At 45.8% G+C, this 19,000-nt stretch overlaps 1 protein-coding gene across 1 annotated transcript in view; it reads right to left on the reverse strand.

Moving 5' to 3' along the window:
• Nucleotides 1-19,000, reverse strand: part of adgrv1 (adhesion G protein-coupled receptor V1) — a 525,473-nt gene that overhangs the window by 10,931 nt on the left and 495,542 nt on the right. The window contains exon 88 of the mRNA XM_072281026.1: nucleotides 1,208-1,385. Coding sequence (XP_072137127.1) covers nucleotides 1,208-1,385 — 178 coding nt within the window. The remainder of the gene's footprint in view (nucleotides 1-1,207; nucleotides 1,386-19,000) is intronic.

A 19,000-nucleotide genomic window follows, 5' to 3' on the forward strand; every position in this document is an offset into this window, starting at 1 on the left:
TAAGTTTCAGCCAGCAAAGCCACAAACCATTTCCATGCACATCCATTTGGCAATAGTCATGGAGGATTGGTATCTCATGGTCCAGGTCCAGAGGGTAGCAGGGCCTTTTCCTATAATGATGCTTCAAGTAATCATGTAGCAAAAGATCAGCAATCCATTGAAATTAAGTGTCAACACATCAACACAAGAGATTCTGCAGATGCTAGAAATCCAGCTCATAACATACACATAAAATGGTGGAGGAACTCAGCAGGTCAGGCTGAATCTACGAAGTAGAATAAACATTTGGCGTTTCTGGCCGAGATCCATCATCAGGACTGGAAAGGAAGGGGGAAGGCCCCAGAACAAGAAGATGGGGAAGGGAAGGAGTACAAGCTGGCAGCTGATAGGTGAGACCAGGAGGGGGAGAAGGTGTGTGGATGGGGGAAGGGGGATGAAGTGAGAAGCCGAGAAGTGATAGGTGGAAGAGGTAAAGGGCTGAGCAAGAAGCTATCTGATAAGGTGGTAGAATGGATGATGGGAGAATGAGAAGGACAAAGAGCACCAGAGAGAGGTGATGGGCAGGTGAAAAGAAGAGGGGAGCCCAGAATGGGGAATAGAAAAGAGAGAAGGGTGGGGGGAGAAATTATTGGAAGTTAGAGAAATCGATATTCACGTCATTAGGATGGAGGCATGATGAAATCATCGTTAGTGACTGGACTTTTGATATTGAAAGCAAGGATATACTGATCATGCCACATATGACATTCTTTGCAGCGTTTCTGTCATGACAATAGATTTTCTGTCTCAGTTTTCCTCAGTATAGGTCTATTTGTATGAATTAATAATCTGGCATGCATTTATTTATTTATTCATTCAGAGACACAGTGTGGAATTGACCCTTCTGGCCCTTCAAACAGTGCCACCCCAGCAACCGCCCCGCCCCCCCCCCCCCCCCCCGATTTAACCCTAACCTAATCACGGGACATTTTGCAATGATTAAATAACCTACTAACCGGAACGCCTTTGGGCTGTGAGGGGAAAACTGGAGCACCTGAAGGAAACCCACATATTCCACATGGGACACGTACAGAGACTTCTTACAGATGACGTCAGAATTGAACTCAGAATTCCAATGTCCTGAGCTGTAATAGTGTCGCACTAACCGTTACTTTACTGTGGCGTAAACAACATTGACATGTTAGTGGATAGTGTGGTCACTACTCACCAGTTTTTAAGGCAAATATCAAATCATCAAACTCTTGTGCCTCCTCATCACCCATCAAGTTGCTGGTGCTGCAGTCTCCTTTAGTGGCATAGGTGTTGCCGCTCACTGGACTTTGCTTGAAGATGCTGCTTGCTTGACTGCTGGGTCTTAAAGAGGCTTGTTCCCAGTCAGATGGTATCTAAAAGAAGCAATGATTTATCAGTCAAATTCCCATACATAAAAAAATATACTCAGTGACCACCCTACACCTACTCGTTAATGCAAATACCCAATTAGCCAATCATGTGTCAGCAACTCAATGCATAAAGTCCTGTAATCATGGTCAAGAGGTTTAATTATACAGATTAAACATCAGAATCGGGAAGAAATATAACCTAAGTGACTTTGACGGTGGAATGATTGTTGGTGCCAGACAGGGTGGTTTGAGTATTTCAGAAACTGCTGATCTCCTCTTGGTCAATGGAAAGTTTTAATTATTGACAAAGAGTGAACATTAAGAGGGTGCTTCCAATAGTGGGAGCATTCAGGACCAGAGGGTATAGCCTTAGAATAGAAAGATATCTCTTTAGAACAGATATAAGGAGGAATTTCTTTAGCCACTGGGTAGTAAATCTCTGCAATTCACTGCCACAGGTGGCTGTGGAGGCCATGTATTTGAGTACGTTTAAAGTAGAGTTCTTGATTAATCAGGCATCAAAGGTTATGGGGAGAAGGCAGGAGAACGGGGTTGACAGGGATAATAAATCAGCCATGATGGAAAGGCATAGTAGACTCAATATGCCGAATTGCCTAATTCCGCTCCTATGTCTCATTGTTGTGCTTCTGACTGCCAAACCTTCATCAATCAGCAATGATCTGATCTGTACAAACAGATTCAGATCCAGATTCACTTATTGATCAGGTGTACTTCAAAACATACATGAAATACGTCATCTGTGTTAACAATCAACACAATCTGGGGGTGTGAGAGGCAGTCCACAAGTGTCGCCACACATTCCGACACCAGCATAGCATGCCCACAATGTTCAGCAGAACCACACAGAATATAACAATAACAGCAACAAAGCAACATCAGCAATACAATTCTCCTTCCTCCCTCCCACCCACCCAGCCATACACACACGGACAGTCCTTAAACCCCAGGACAGGATGCCTTCATGCCTCCACTGGTCTTGCAGACATATGACCTCTGACTTCCCCAGTGGATTGACAAACCCAGGCCTTTGGCATCAATCCTCCAACTTTCCCAGTGGATTGTCAAACCCAGGCCTTTGGTATCAGGCCTCCAACTTCCCCGGTGGATTGACAAACCCTGGCCTTCGGCATCAATCCTCCAACTTTCGCGGTGGATTGACAAACCCAGGCCCTCGTTATGGGGCCGCTGACTTCCCCAGTGCATTTGCAAACCCAGGCCTTTGGTATCAGGCCTCCGACTTTCCTGGTGGATTGACAAACCCAGGCCTCCGACTTTCCCAGTGGATTCACAAACCCAGGCCTTCGTTATAGGGCCTCTGAATTCCCCAGTGGATTCACAAACCCAGGCCTTCGGCATTGGGTCTCTAACTTCCCCAGTAATTGATAATGTTCTTTTCTCCAGGGTAAGGCATTTGAAAAGTAGGGGCATAGATATAGGGCCAGAGGAAAAAGATTTAAATGGGACCTGAGGGTCCACTTTTTCATGCAGAGGGCGGTAGGTATATAGAAACATAGAAACCCTACAGCACATGAAAGGAGATGCTAAGGGAAGTGGCTGAGGCAGATACAGTAGTACCATTTAAGAAACACTTGGATCGGTACATGGAGGTTCAGAGGAACATCGGCCAAACGCAAGAAATTGGTTCAGCTGGGAGGACGATATGTTTGCAATGGATTATTAGGCCAAAGTGTCTGTATCCGTACTGTATTGCTTTGTGACTCTATGACACTATCTGTTTGCTTTTCCATTTTGTTTCACACCTTCCAACAGATTCAAGCAGTACTCTAGTGAAGTGAGACACAAGGGTTGAAACTTTACAACATAAATAATTTAACATTTCAACTCGATGTTAGCATTTTAGAGGAGCTGTCCTGGCCACAGCAGATAAGTGGCACTACAAAATAAACCTGGCAGTGCCTCTACTTTCTTAGAGGTCTGCATGTCATTTAAAACTTTGACAAACTTCTATAGATGTGTGGTGGAGAGTAAATTGACAGGTTGCATTATGACCTGGTATGTAAGCACCAATTGCCTTGAATAGAAAAGCCTTCAAAAAGTAGTAGGTACAGCTCAGTCCATCATAGGTAAAGCCCTCTCCACCATTAAGGGCATCTACAAGGAACGCTGTTGCTGGAAGGCAGCATCCATCGGCAAGGACCCCCACCATCCAGGCCCAGCTGTCTTCTTGCTCCTTCCATCAAGAAGGAGGTACAGGAGCCTCAGGTTCAAACCACCAGGTTCAGAAACAGTTATTAGCCCTCAATCATCAGGCTTTTGAACCACAGCGCTTAACTTTGCTCACCCCATCATTAAAATCTTCGCACAACCTTGCGATCGGGGACCCTTCATCTCATGTTCTCGATACTTATTGCTTATTTATTTATTATTATTTTGCTTGTTTTTTTTATGTTTCTTTGTATTTACTGTGCATATCTACAAGAAAATGAATCTCAGGTAGTATATGGTGGCATGTAAGTACTTTGATTATAAATTTACTTTGAACTTTTCATCATAACGAGACTTAATACGACAGTTTTTAATTCAATTCAATATTTCAAGATTGTTTAAAGTCATTTGCAGTACACAAGTGTAAGGAGAATGAAATAATTGTTACTCCAGATCCAATGCAGCACAAAAAAACACACAAGATAAAGAACAGAATAATAGTATTAAAAACTCACACAATAAATACGAATGCATAAATAAGACAGGTTATCTATGTTGATACAAAGAGACTCATCTGGAGCATCTGAATTTAAAATTAATTCAAATACTTTTTGAAAGTCATTGGTTTTAAATAACCAATTAAATAATTTTCTGTCATATAGCAAAGTCGAGACCCTGTGTTTTTGAAGTTCTGTGCATGTTATGCACTCACATGAATCAATTGACTATCTGACAGCTTCCAGGAACCACTCCTACCCATTTTCACAAAACACGTTACTAAAAGCTGTTAATCTTTTGTCTGCAGTTGGGTCTAAAAGAAAGAAGCAACTCCTTTAAGAGTAACAACACACATTGCACAGTTCTACAATCAAAAATATTTTGGTCTCACTGCTATTTAAATGGAACTAAAATTCAAACATAATTTAATATCAATACATTAATCACTGCCATTCCTGCAATCTGCTTTAACAGCATCTCTTATTCTTTACCAGCAGCATGCATGTTTTTTTTTTCCCAAATAAAACTCTATCTAGATTTTCTTTGGTCATATCAAACTTTCTTTTACACAGACAGAACCTCAGATCCAAAAGGTTCAGGAACAGTATTAGCCTTCAACCATCAGGCTCCTGAACCAGTGTCAACTTCACTCACATCATCACTGAACTGATTCCACAGTCTATGGAGTCACTTTCAAGGACTCTACAACTTAGTGTTTGTTTGCATGTTTGGTTATTTATTTATTTATCTATCTATCTTTCTTGTATTTCACTGTTTGACTTCTTTTGCACTTTGTGTGTAGTTTTTTACTGATACAATGGTACTTCATGTTCTACTGTGAATGCCTGCAAGAAATTGAATCTCAGGATAGTATGTGATGACATATATGTACTTTGATAATAAATTTACTTTGAACTTTGAGAGTGGTTGGTGTGTGGAATGTGCTGCCAGGGTGGTGCAGATACCTTAAGAACATTTAAGAGACTCTAAGGCACATGGATGATAGCAAAATGGAGGGCGACATAAGAGGGAAGGATTAGATTGATCTAAGAGTAGATTAAAAGGTTGGCACAGCATTGTGGGCTGAAGGACCTGTACTGTGCTGTAATGTTCTATGTTTGATGTTGTCACCCTTGTTGTCTTTGTTTGTATTTGTGTCATCCACAGAGAACAGCTGATTAAAGGTTTTATTGCACACTGCAGGTTCACAATTATTATGACCAAGTTTAAACTTGTAGGACTTAAAAATCTACCACACAATTGTATATCTTTCTCTGCATGTTCTACGATAACCTTCTCAGAAATTCTACTCACCACTTTGAATCTAATTGAAAATTAAGTTGAGCATTGTATAAAATACATTGCTCATACACTTTCACCCAACTTGCACTAAAACTGAAGACCAATATACTGTTCTTTTATTTTTATTTCGATATAGCAAGGTAACCATCCCTTCCAGCCCAACAAGCCCACACTGCCCAACTGACCAATCAGCCTATTAACCAGTATGTCTTGGAATGGGCAGGAAACTGGAGCACCCAGAGGAGATCCATACAGTTACAGGGAGAACGTACAAACTCCTCACAGTGGCAGGAAGTGAACCTGGGTTGTTGGTGCTGTAACAGTGTTACACTACAAAGCTACCCTTTAGTAGCAGACACCACTAACCAAATGCTATCTATCAAAGGCCATTGAACTAAAAGGACAGCCCAAATGCAGGCCATTTTCATAAACACAAGAGGTTCTGCAGGTGCTGGAAATACATAGTAACACAACTCAAAATGTTGGAGGAACTCAGCAGGTCAGGCAGCATCTATGGAGTGGAATAAAGGGTCGACGTTTTGGCCTGAGACCCTTCGTCAGTACTAGAAAGGAAGGGGGAATTTGCCGGAACAAGAAGGCGAGAGGTGGGGAAGGAGTACATTCTGGCAAGGGATAGGTGAAGCCAGGGGATGGGGAGGTAGGTGGGAGGGGAGTGTGATGAAGTGGGAATCACTGAGGTGATAGGTGGAGAAGGTAAAGGGCTGGAAAAGAAGGAATTTGATAGAAGAGGACATCTCATAATGCTTTGAGCCCTTCCATGAAGCAGCATCAATGTTGATGTGTGTTGCTTGAATTTCCTCGTGTCAATGTTCAACAATATGGAGTTTTCCATAAATAATTAACTATATCAATTAGCCACTGTTTATTTTATAGGTGGTAGGGACATTTTTCTCTGGCCAAATGCACAATAACCACTTGCAGGAAAAGTTCAAGTAAAAATCCAACTATGGTTAATTATTGATTAACAATTTAAATTGACTGACATACTCTGCACACACTTAAATTGCATAACAAACAAGAACTACCATAATTATACAATGCGTTTCTGTTTCATTCTACTAAAAGTCTGGAACACACTTCGTTATTGTGAAAGATAGATCTTAATTTTCAGTGAAAGTGCACTATCTCAGGGAATAATGTGGGTTACCATGGTTGTAAAACTCATTTGAATTGATACTTCATTAAAGTTACACTCAGTGGCCACTTTATTAGGTACACCTGTACATCCACTCGTTAATGCAAAATCTAACCAGCCAATCATGTGGCAGCAACCCAATGCATTAAAGCATACAGACATGGTCTAGAGGGTTCAGTTGTTGAGACCAAACATCAGAATAGGGGAAGAAATGTGATCTAAATGACTTTGACCGTAGAATGATTGTTGGTGCAGGATGGGATGGTTTAAGTATCTCAGATCAACCGATCTCCTGGAATTTTCACACACAACAGTCTCTAGAGTTTACAGAGAATCGTGAGAAAACAAAAAACATCAAGTGAGTACCAGTTCCTTGGGTGAAAACAGCTTGTTAACGAGAGGACTGAAGAGAATGGCCAGACTGGTTCAAACTGACAGGAATGTGACAGTAACTCAGATAACCATGCGTTACAACAGTGGTGTGCAGATTGTCTCTGAACGCACAACACGTCAAGCCTTGAAGTGGGAGCTTCAGCGGCAGAAGACCATGAACATACACTCAGTGGCCACTTTATTAGGTACAAGATATACCTATTAAAGTGACCGTTGAACATATGAAGTGTGAGTCATCTGTTCATTCACGTCTTACTACAATTTACATTTCTAAACATTTCTTACTTTATGAATACACATAGAATGCTGGAGGAACTCAGCAGATCGGGCAGCCTCTATGGAGAGTAATAAAGAGTTGCCATTTCGGGCCATGACCCCTCTTAAGACTGGAAAGGAAAGAGGTCAGAAGTAAGAAGGTGGGGGGAGGGGAATGAGTACAAGCTGGCAGGTAATAGATGAGATCAGGTGAGGGGGAAGCGGGGTAGGTGGGCAGAGGGAAGGGTGATGTAAGGAGCTCAGGGGGATTGACGGAGGAGGTTCAAAGTTCAAATATCAGTAAGTATGCAGTATTCAACCCTGAGATTCGTCTTCCCACAGGCAGCCACAAAACAAGGGAAACCATGGGACCTGTTCAATGTAAACATTCAACACGCAACACGCAGGAAAGAAGAACAAGTCGTGCAAACAGCAAAAAAATGAGTGAAAAACCAAAAAACATGGAATATAAATTATTAAACCACAGTTAAAGGGCCGAAGAAGAAGAAGAAATCTGATAGGAGAAGAGAGTGGACAATGGAAGAAAGGGAAGGAGGAGGGAACCAGTGGGAGATGATGGGCACGTGAGGAAAGAGAAGGGTTGAAGGAGGAACTAGAATGGAGATGGAAAGAGAGAGAAGGAAGGCGGGGGGGAGAAATTACCAAAGTTCGAAAAATCGATGTTCATGCTATCAGGTTGGAGGCTACCCAGAAAGAATATGAGATGTTGCTCCTCCAACCTGAGAGAGGCTTTATTGAGGCAGTAGATGAGGACGTGGACCAATATGTCAGAATAGGAAGTGAAAATGAAGTGGATAGCCACCGAGAGATCTGGCTTTGCAATGGACAGAGCCAAACAGTCCCCCAGTCTGGGTTGGGTCTCACTGATGCTGAAGAGGCTGCACTGGGAGCACTGGATACAACAGATGTCCTGGGAAACTATCCTCACCTGTAAGGACTGTTTGGGGCCCTGAATGGTGTTGAGGGAAGAGACTGAGAGACAGGTGTAGCAATTGTCCTGCATGATATTTATTTACATCTGCATTTGCAGTTTGTTTACAATTAGCGGTTCCTGACGGTTATAATTTACAGTTTTTATTCCATAGATTTGCTTAGTATGCTTGCAGAAAAAGAATCTCAGGGTTGTACGTGGTGACATGCATGTACTTAGATAATAAATTTTTCTTTAAACTTTGCAGGGATATGTGCCAGGAGGGAGATTTGGGAAGGCAAGCACATTGTATGTGTTGCTCTAGATTCCAGCATCTGTAGTACCTCTTGTGTTCGGGCAGAATAGATGCTGTCCCCCCAGCTTAAGCCTTATGCACTTGCTCGGTATTTCTTCACCTCTCTTTTTGCACTCACTTATTTTCTTTATTGCAATTTTTAGTTTTTTATTACAATGTATTGCAATATACTGCTGCCACAAAACAACAACTTTCATGACATTGGAATTTAATGCCGATAAGTGTGAGATATTGCTCTTCAGTAAGGATTTGTTGAAAGTGACGTCACAGGTAAATAGGGTCGTTAAGAAAGTTTTTGGCACATTGGCCTTCTTAAATCAATGTATTGAGTACAGGAGATGGGATGTTATGTCGAATTTGTATAAGAGGCCTAATTTGGAGTATTGTGTGCAGTTTTGGTCACCTACGAAGAGGAAAGATGTAAGCACGTTTGAAAGAGTACAGAGAAAATTTCTAAGGATGTTGCCAGGTCTGGAGGATCTGAGTTATGAGGAAAGATTGAATAGGCTAGGACTCCCATTGAATGTAGAAGATTAAGAGGAGATTTGATAGAGCTAAACAAAATTATGAGGGGTATAGACAGGGTAAATGTAAGCAGACCTTTTTCCACTGAGGTTGGATGGAACTACAACCAAAGGTCATGGGTTAAGAGTGAAAGGTGAGAAGTTTAAAGGGAACGTGAGGGGAAACATCATTCAGAGAGTTGTGAAAGTGTGGAATTAGCTGCCAGCACAAGTAGTGAATGCAAACTCAATTTCAATGTTTAAGCAAAGTTTGGATAGGTACCTGGATGGTTGGGGTACAGAGGGCTATGGTCCCAGTGCAGGTTGGTGGGAGGATGCAGTTTGAATGGTTTTGGCAATGACTAGATGGGCTGAAGGGCCTATTTCTGTGCTGTACTTCTCTATGACTATCCCAGTGATATTAAACCTGATTCCGATTCTGAGTTGTGAGAGAAATTGGCTGGGTGCCACACAACTTTCTATGTTTACCACCTTTTTGTGGAGCTTGTTGTGTTCATCTTGTTGTGGGCAGTCTTTCATTAATTCTATTGTGTTTCTCTGTACTTACTGTGAATGCCCGCTGGAAAATGAATCTCAAAGCAGTGTATGGTGACATATATGTACTTTGATAATAAATTTACTTTGAACTTTGCACTTTGAAACAGATGAGGCAGTCACATTTCCTGATGTGAAATCTGGTGCATAATGCAATCTTCTCACCAGGTCATCCCTACATTAAATCTCTGTGAGAAAACTGGATATTTAAAACAAGCATTTCCTTAATGCATGATAATAGTGTTTCAGAGATGTCAGGTTGCATGTGAATGAGCAAAATCTGTCAGTTAATGCATTTTCCTTCATAAATACTTAGCAACCATATGCTCTGATCCCCAGTATTGTCAAGGAAACAGCAAGAGACTTTAGATTTAAATATCCTGAAAGACAAAGTACATTTATCATCAAATAACATATATATCACCATATTCTACTTTGAGATTCATTTGCTTGCAGGTATTTACAGGAAAATAATAAATTGCAACAGAATGTATGAAAAAATATACATGAACAAGCACTCGGCCATGGATGGCCCGGAGCCTGTCTGTGAACAGAGGAGGGATGGGCATGGGGCAAGCAATCCCACCCTGTAAAAACCCAGAGCAACAGAAGCTCCAAAAGCTTCGTCCCTGGGTGAGAAAGGGTCTTCATGAAAAATCTGAAGGTCTGGCCCGGGACAGAGGACTCCGACAAGTTGCTATCGGCAGCCTGTGCCCCGATATCGGTGGTGGGCTTAACAAGAAGATATATAAACAAAAACTGACAAACAACCAATGTGCAAATAAAAAAAACTAAATAAGGCCATATTCAGGTTAGAGGAGCAAAACCTCACTGGCCTGGGAACAAAAGAAATATCTAGTCATTTCTGTGCAGACCTCATTCTGATCATTTATTTATCTGCAATGTATTTCTCTGTAGGTGACCAGGTGACCAGGTGACATTGTTCACCATATATACTCCCAGAAACTTGGTGTTCCTGGCTTTCTTGAAGAAGGAGCTGAGTATCTGCAGTGAGGAGTGGTCACCTTCTTAAAATACAAAATCACGTGTTTAGTCTTGTTGAGAATCACGATGTTGAACTTGCACCATTCTGACAGTCACGCTACCTCCTCTCTGTACGTTGTCTTGTCTTTGTTGTTGATGAGGCCAGGCGCTATTGTATCATCAGTGAACTTGATAATTCTGTTTGATATCGATCAAACGGAAATCAGGAAATCCTTGGTTCCTTGAAAGCAGGAAATGACTTGAAATGATTTGAAATGATTGGATCAAACCGAAATTAGGAAATCCCTGTTTCCTTGAAAGCAGGGAATGATTTGAAATATCCAGATCAAACCGAAATCAAGAAATCCTTGGTCCTTGAAAGCAGGAAATGACTTTATTTTCATCAATTTTCATCTTCTTGTAGTTGTTGCTCAAACATCTATAAATTCACCGAAGACAAAACTGTAGTTGGCAGAACCTCAGATGGAGATAGGGAGGCTACAGGAGTGAGATACAGCAGAACCTCAGATGGAGATAGGGAGGCGTACAGGAGTGAGATACAGCAGAACCTCAGATGGAGATAGGGAGGCGTACAGGAGTGAGATACAGCAGAACCTCAGATGGAGATAGGGAGGCGTACAGGAGTGAGATACAGCAGAACCTCAGATGGAGATAGGGAGGCTACAGGAGTGAGATACAGCAGAACCTCAGATGGAGATAGGGAGGCGTACAGGAGTGAGATACAGCAGAACCTCAGATGGAGATAGGGAGGCTACAGGAGTGAGATACAGCAGAACCTCAGATGGAGATAGGGAGGCTACAGGAGTGAGATACAGCAGAACCTCAGATGGAGATAGTGAGGCTACAGGAGTGAGATACAGCAGAACCTCAGATGGAGATAGGGAGGCGTACAGGAGTGAGATACAGCAGAACCTCAGATGGAGATAGGGAGGCTACAGGAGTGAGATACAGCAGAACCTCAGATGGAGATAGGGAGGCGTACAGGAGTGAGATACAGCAGAACCTCAGATGGAGATAGAGAGGCTACAGGAGTGAGATACAGCAGAACCTCAGATGGAGATAGGGAGGCTACAGGAGTGAGATACAGCAGAACCTCAGATGGAGATAGGGAGGCGTACAGGAGTGAGATACAGCAGAACCTCAGATGGAGATAGGGAGGCGTACAGGAGTGAGATACAGCAGAACCTCAGATGGAGATAGGGAGGCGTACAGGAGTGAGATACAGAACCTCAGATGGAGATAGGGAGGAGTACAGGAGTGAGATACAGCAGAACCTCAGATGGAGATAGGGAGGCGTACAGGAGTGAGATACAGCAGAACCACAGATGGAGATAGGGAGGCGTACAGGAGTGAGATACAGCAGAACCTCAGATGGAGATAGGGAGGAGTACAGGAGTGAGATACAGCAGAACCTCAGATGGAGATAGGGAGGCGTACAGGAGTGAGATACAGCAGAACCTCAGATGGAGATAGGGAGGCGTACAGGAGTGAGATACAGCAGAACCTCAGATGGAGATAGGGAGGCGTACAGGAGTGAGATACAGCAGAACCTCAGATGGAGATAGGGAGGCGTACAGGAGTGAGATACAGCAGAACCTCAGATGGAGATAGGGAGGCTACAGGAGTGAGATACAGTAGAACCTCAGATGGAGATAGGGAGGCGTACAGGAGTGAGATACAGAACCTCAGATGGAGATAGGGAGGCGTACAGGAGTGAGATACAGCAGAACCTCAGATGGAGATAGGGAGGCGTACAGGAGTGAGATACAGCAGAACCTCAGATGGAGATAGGGAGGCGTACAAGAGTGAGATACAGTAGAACCTCAGATGGAGATAGGGAGGCGTACAGGAGTGAGATACAGCAGAACCTCAGATGGAGATAGGGAGGCGTACAGGAGTGAGATACAGCAGAACCTCAGATGGAGATAGGGAGGCGTACAGGAGTGAGATACAGCAGAACCTCAGATGGAGATAGGGAGGCGTACAGGAGTGAGATACAGCAGAACCTCAGATGGAGATAGGGAGGCGTACAGGAGTGAGATACAGCAGAACCTCAGATGGAGATAGGGAGGCGTACAGGAGTGAGATACAGCAGAACCTCAGATGGAGATAGGGAGGCGTACAGGAGTGAGATACAGCAGAACCTCAGATGGAGATAGGGAGGCTACAGGAGTGAGATACAGTAGAACCTCAGATGGAGATAGGGAGGCGTACAGGAGTGAGATACAGCAGAACGTCAGATGGAGATAGGGAGGAGTACAGGAGTGAGATACAGTAGAACCTCAGATGGAGGTAGGGAGGCGTACAGGAGTGAGATACAGCAGAACCTCAGATGGAGATAGGGAGGCTACAGGAGTGAGATACAGCAGAACCTCAGATGGAGATAGGGAGGAGTACAGGAGTGAGATACAGCAGAACCTCAGATGGACATAGGGAGGCGTACAGGAGTGAGATACAGCAGAACCTCAGATGGAGATAGGGAGGCTACAGGAGTGAGATACAGCAGAACCTCAGATGGAGATAGGGAGGCGTACAGGAGTGAGATACAGCAGAACCTCAGATGGAGATAGGGAGGCTACAGGAGTGAGATACAGCAGAACCTCAGATGGAGATAGGGAGGCTACAGGAGTGAGATACAGCAGAACCTCAGATGGAGATAGTGAGGCTACAGGAGTGAGATACAGCAGAACCTCAGATGGAGATAGGGAGGCGTACAGGAGTGAGATACAGCAGAACCTCAGATGGAGATAGGGAGGCTACAGGAGTGAGATACAGCAGAACCTCAGATGGAGATAGGGAGGCGTACAGGAGTGAGATACAGCAGAACCTCAGATGGAGATAGAGAGGCTACAGGAGTGAGATACAGCAGAACCTCAGATGGAGATAGGGAGGCTACAGGAGTGAGATACAGCAGAACCTCAGATGGAGATAGGGAGGCGTACAGGAGTGAGATACAGCAGAACCTCAGATGGAGATAGGGAGGCGTACAGGAGTGAGATACAGCAGAACCTCAGATGGAGATAGGGAGGCGTACAGGAGTGAGATACAGCAGAACCTCAGATGGAGATAGGGAGGAGTACAGGAGTGAGATACAGCAGAACCTCAGATGGAGATAGGGAGGCGTACAGGAGTGAGATACAGCAGAACCTCAGATGGAGATAGGGAGGCGTACAGGAGTGAGATACAGCAGAACCTCAGATGGAGATAGGGAGGAGTACAGGAGTGAGATACAGCAGAACCTCAGATGGAGATAGGGAGGCGTACAGGAGTGAGATACAGCAGAACCTCAGATGGAGATAGGGAGGCGTACAGGAGTGAGATACAGCAGAACCTCAGATGGAGATAGGGAGGCGTACAGGAGTGAGATACAGCAGAACCTCAGATGGAGATAGGGAGGCGTACAGGAGTGAGATACAGCAGAACCTCAGATGGAGATAGGGAGGCTACAGGAGTGAGATACAGCAGAACCTCAGATGGAGATAGGGAGGCGTACAGGAGTGAGATACAGCAGAACCTCAGATGGAGATAGGGAGGCGTACAGGAGTGAGATACAGCAGAACCTCAGATGGAGATAGGGAGGCGTACAAGAGTGAGATACAGCAGAACCTCAGATGGAGATAGGGAGGCGTACAAGAGTGAGATACAGTAGAACCTCAGATGGAGATAGGGAGGCTACAGGAGTGAGATACAGCAGAACCTCAGATGGAGATAGGGAGGCGTACAGGAGTGAGATACAGCAGAACCTCAGATGGAGATAGGGAGGCGTACAGGAGTGAGATACAGCAGAACCTCAGATGGAGATAGGGAGGCGTACAGGAGTGAGATACAGCAGAACCTCAGATGGAGATAGGGAGGCGTACAGGAGTGAGATACAGCAGAACCTCAGATGGAGATAGGGAGGCGTACAGGAGTGAGATACAGCAGAACCTCAGATGGAGATAGGGAGGCGTACAGGAGTGAGATACAGCAGAACCTCAGATGGAGATAGGGAGGCTACAGGAGTGAGATACAGTAGAACCTCAAATGGAGATAGGGAGGCGTACAGGAGTGAGATACAGCAGAACCTCAGATGGAGATAGGGAGGAGTACAGGAGTGAGATACAGTAGAACCTCAGATGGAGCTAGGGAGGCGTACAGGAGTGAGATACAGCAGAACCTCAGATGGAGATAGGGAGGCTACAGGAGTGAGATACAGCAGAACCTCAGATGGAGATAGGGAGGCGTACAGGAGTGAGATACAGCAGAACCTCAGATGGAGATAGGGAGGCGTACAGGAGTGAGATACAGCAGAACCTCAGATGGAGATAGGGAGGCTACAGGAGTGAGATACAGCAGAACCTCAGATGGAGATAGGGAGGCGTACAGGAGTGAGATACAGCAGAACCTCAGATGGAGATAGGGAGGCGTACAGGAGTGAGATACAGCAGAACATCAGATGGAGATAGGGAGGCGTACAGGAGTGAGATACAGCAGAACCTCAGATGGAGATAGGGAGGCGTACAGGAGTGAGATACAGCAGAACCTCAGATGGAGATAGGGAGGCTACAGGAGTGAGATACAGCAGAACCTCAGATGGAGATAGGGAGGCTACAGGAGTGAGATACAGCAGAACCTCAGATGGAGATAGGGAGGCTACAGGAGTGAGATACAGCAGAACCTCAGATGGAGATAGGGAGGCTACAGGAGTGAGATACAGCAGAACCTCAGATGGAGATAGGGAGGCTACAGGAGTGAGATACAGCAGAACCTCAGATGGAGATAGGGAGGCGTACAGGAGTGAGATACAGCAGAACCTCAGATGGAGATAGGGAGGCGTACAGGAGTGAGATACAGCAGAACCTCAGATGGAGATAGGGAGGCGTACAGGAGTGAGATACAGCAGAACCTCAGATGGAGATAGGGAGGCTACAGGAGTGAGATACAGCAGAACCTCAGATGGAGATAGGGAGGCGTACAGGAGTGAGATACAGCAGAACCTCAGATGGAGATAGGGAGGCGTACAGGAGTGAGATACAGCAGAACCTCAGATGGAGATAGGGAGGCGTACAGGAGTGAGATACAGCAGAACCTCAGATGGAGATAGGGAGGCGTACAGGAGTGAGATACAGCAGAACCTCAGATGGAGATAGGGAGGCGTACAGGAGTGAGATACAGCAAAACCTCAGATGGAGATAGGGAGGTGTACAGGAGTGAGATACAGCAGAACCTCAGATGGAGATATGGAGGCGTACAGGAGTGAGATACAGCAGAACCTCAGATGGAGATAGGGAGGCTACAGGAGTGAGATACAGTAGAACCTCAGATGGAGATAGGGAGGCGTACAGGAGTGAGATACAGCAGAACCTCAGATGGAGATAGGGAGGCTACAGGAGTGAGATACAGCAGAACCTCAGATGGAGATAGGGAGGAGTACAGGAGTGAGATACAGTAGAACCTCAGATGGAGATAGGGAGGCTACAGGAGTGAGATACAGCAGAACCTCAGATGGAGATAGGGAGGCGTACAGGAGTGAGATACAGCAGAACCTCAGATGGAGATAGGGAGGCGTACAGGAGTGAGATACAGCAGAACCTCAGATGGAGATAGGGAGGCTACAGGAGTGAGATACAGCAGAACCTCAGATGGAGATAGGGAGGCGTACAGGAGTGAGATACAGCAGAACCTCAGATGGAGATAGGGAGGCGTACAGGAGTGAGATACAGCAGAACCTCAGATGGAGATAGGGAGGCGTACAGGAGTGAGATACAGTAGAACCTCAGATGGAGATAGGGAGGCTACAGGAGTGAGATACAGCAGAACCTCAGATGGAGATAGGGAGGCGTACAGGAGTGAGATACAGCAGAACCTCAGATGGAGATAGGGAGGCGTACAGGAGTGAGATACAGCAGAACCTCAGATGGAGATAGGGAGGCGTACAGGAGTGAGATACAGCAGAACCTCAGATGGAGATAGGGAGGAGTACAGGAGTGAGATACAGCAGAACCTCAGATGGAGATAGGGAGGCTACAGGAGCGAGATACAGCAGAACCTCAGATGGAGATAGGGAGGCTACAGGAGTGAGATACAGCAGAACCTCAGATGGAGATAGGGAGGCGTACAGGAGTGAGATACAGCAGAACGTCAGATGGAGATAGGGAGGCGTACAGGAGTGAGATACAGCAGAACCTCAGATGGAGATAGGGAGGCGTACAGGAGTGAGATACAGCAGAACCTCAGATGGAGATAGGGAGGCGTACAGGAGTGAGATACAGCAGAACCTCAGATGGAGATAGCGAGGCGTACAGGAGTGAGATACAGCAGAACCTCAGATGGAGATAGGGAGGCGTACAGGAGTGAGATACAGCAGAACCTCAGATGGAGATAGGGAGGCGTACAGGAGTGAGATACAGCAGAACCTCAGATGGAGATAGGGAGGCGTACAGGAGTGAGATACAGCAGAACCTCAGATGGAGATAGGGAGGCGTACAGGAGTGAGATACAGCAGAACCTCAGATGGAGATAGGGAGGCTACAGGAGTGAGATACAGCAGAACCTGAGATGGAGATAGGGAGGCGTACAGGAGTGAGATACAGCAGAACCTCAGATGGAGATAGGGAGGCTGCAGGAGTGAGATACAGCAGAACCTCAGATGGAGATAGGGAGGCTACAGGAGCGAGATACAGCAGAACCTCAGATGGAGATAGGGAGGCTACAGGAGTGAGATACAGCAGAACCTCAGATGGAGATAGGGAGGCGTACAGGAGTGAGATACAGCAGAACCTCAGATGGAGATAGGGAGGCGTACAGGAGTGAGATACAGCAGAACCTCAGATGGAGATAGGGAGGCGTACAGGAGTGAGATACAGCAGAACCTCAGATGGAGATAGGGAGGCGTACAGGAGTGAGATACAGCAGAACCTCAGATGGAGATAGGGAGGCGTACAGGAGTGAGATACAGCAGAACCTCAGATGGAGATAGGGAGGCGTACAGGAGTGAGATACAGCAGAACCTCAGATGGAGATAGGGAGGCGTACAGGAGTGAGATACAGCAGAACCTCAGATGGAGATAGGGAGGCTACAGGAGTGAGATACAGCAGAACCTCAGATGGAGATAGGGAGGCGTACAGGAGTGAGATACAGCAGAACCTCAGATGGAGATAGGGAGGCTACAGGAGTGAGATACAGCAGAACCTCAGATGGAGATAGGGAGGCTACACGAGCGAGATACAGCAGAACCTCAGATGGAGATAGGGAGGCGTACAGGAGTGAGATACAGCAGAACCTCAGATGGAGATAGGGAGGCGTACAGGAGTGAGATACAGCAGAACCTCAGATGGAGACAGGGAGGCTACGGGAGTGAGATACAGCAGAACCTCAGATGGAGATAGGGAGGCGTACAGGAGTGAGATACAGCAGAACCTCAGATGGAGATAGGGAGGCTACAGGAGTGAGATACAGCAGAACCTCAGATGGAGATAGGGAGGCGTACAGGAGTGAGATACAGCAGAACCTCAGATGGAGATAGGGAGGCTACAGGAGTGAGATACAGCAGAACCTCAGATGGAGATAGGGAGGCTACAGGAGCGAGATACAGGAGAACCTCAGATGGAGATAGGGAGGCGTACAGGAGTGAGATACAGCAGAACCTCAGATGGAGATAGGGAGGCGTACAGGAGTGAGATACAGCAGAACCTCAGATGGAGATAGGGAGGCGTACAGGAGTGAGATACAGCAGAACCTCAGATGGAGATAGGGAGGCGTACAGGAGTGAGATACAGCAGAACCTCAGATGGAGATAGGGAGGCGTACAGGAGTGAGATACAGCAGAACCTCAGATGGAGATAGGGAGGCGTACAGGAGTGAGATACAGCAGAACCTCAGATGGAGATAGGGAGGCGTACAGGAGTGAGATACAGCAGAACCTCAGATGGAGATAGGGAGGCGTACAGGAGTGAGATACAGCAGAACCTTAGATGGAGATAGGGAGGCTACAGGAGTGAGATACAGCAGAACCTCAGATGGAGATAGGGAGGCGTACAGGAGTGAGATACAGCAGAACCTCAGATGGAGATAGGGAGGCTACAGGAGTGAGATACAGCAGAACCTCAGATGGAGATAGGGAGGCTACAGGAGCGAGATACAGCAGAACCTCAGATGGAGATAGGGAGGCTACAGGAGTGAGATACAGCAGAACCTCAGATGGAGATAGGGAGGCGTACAGGAGTGAGATACAGCAGAACCTCAGATGGAGATAGGGAGGCGTACAGGAGTGAGATACAGCAGAACCTCAGATGGAGATAGGGAGGCGTACAGGAGTGAGATACAGCAGAACCTCAGATGGAGATAGGGAGGCGTACAGGAGTGAGATACAGCAGAACCTCAGATGGAGATAGGGAGGCTACAAGAGTGAGATACAGCAGAACCTCAGATGGAGATAGGGAGGCTACAGGAGCGAGATACAGCAGAACCTCAGATGGAGATAGGGAGGCTACAGGAGCGAGATACAGCAGAACCTCAGATGGAGATAGGGAGGCGTA

This window comes from Mobula birostris, chromosome 17, assembly GCF_030028105.1.
Source record: "Mobula birostris isolate sMobBir1 chromosome 17, sMobBir1.hap1, whole genome shotgun sequence".
NCBI lineage: Eukaryota > Metazoa > Chordata > Chondrichthyes > Myliobatiformes > Myliobatidae > Mobula > Mobula birostris.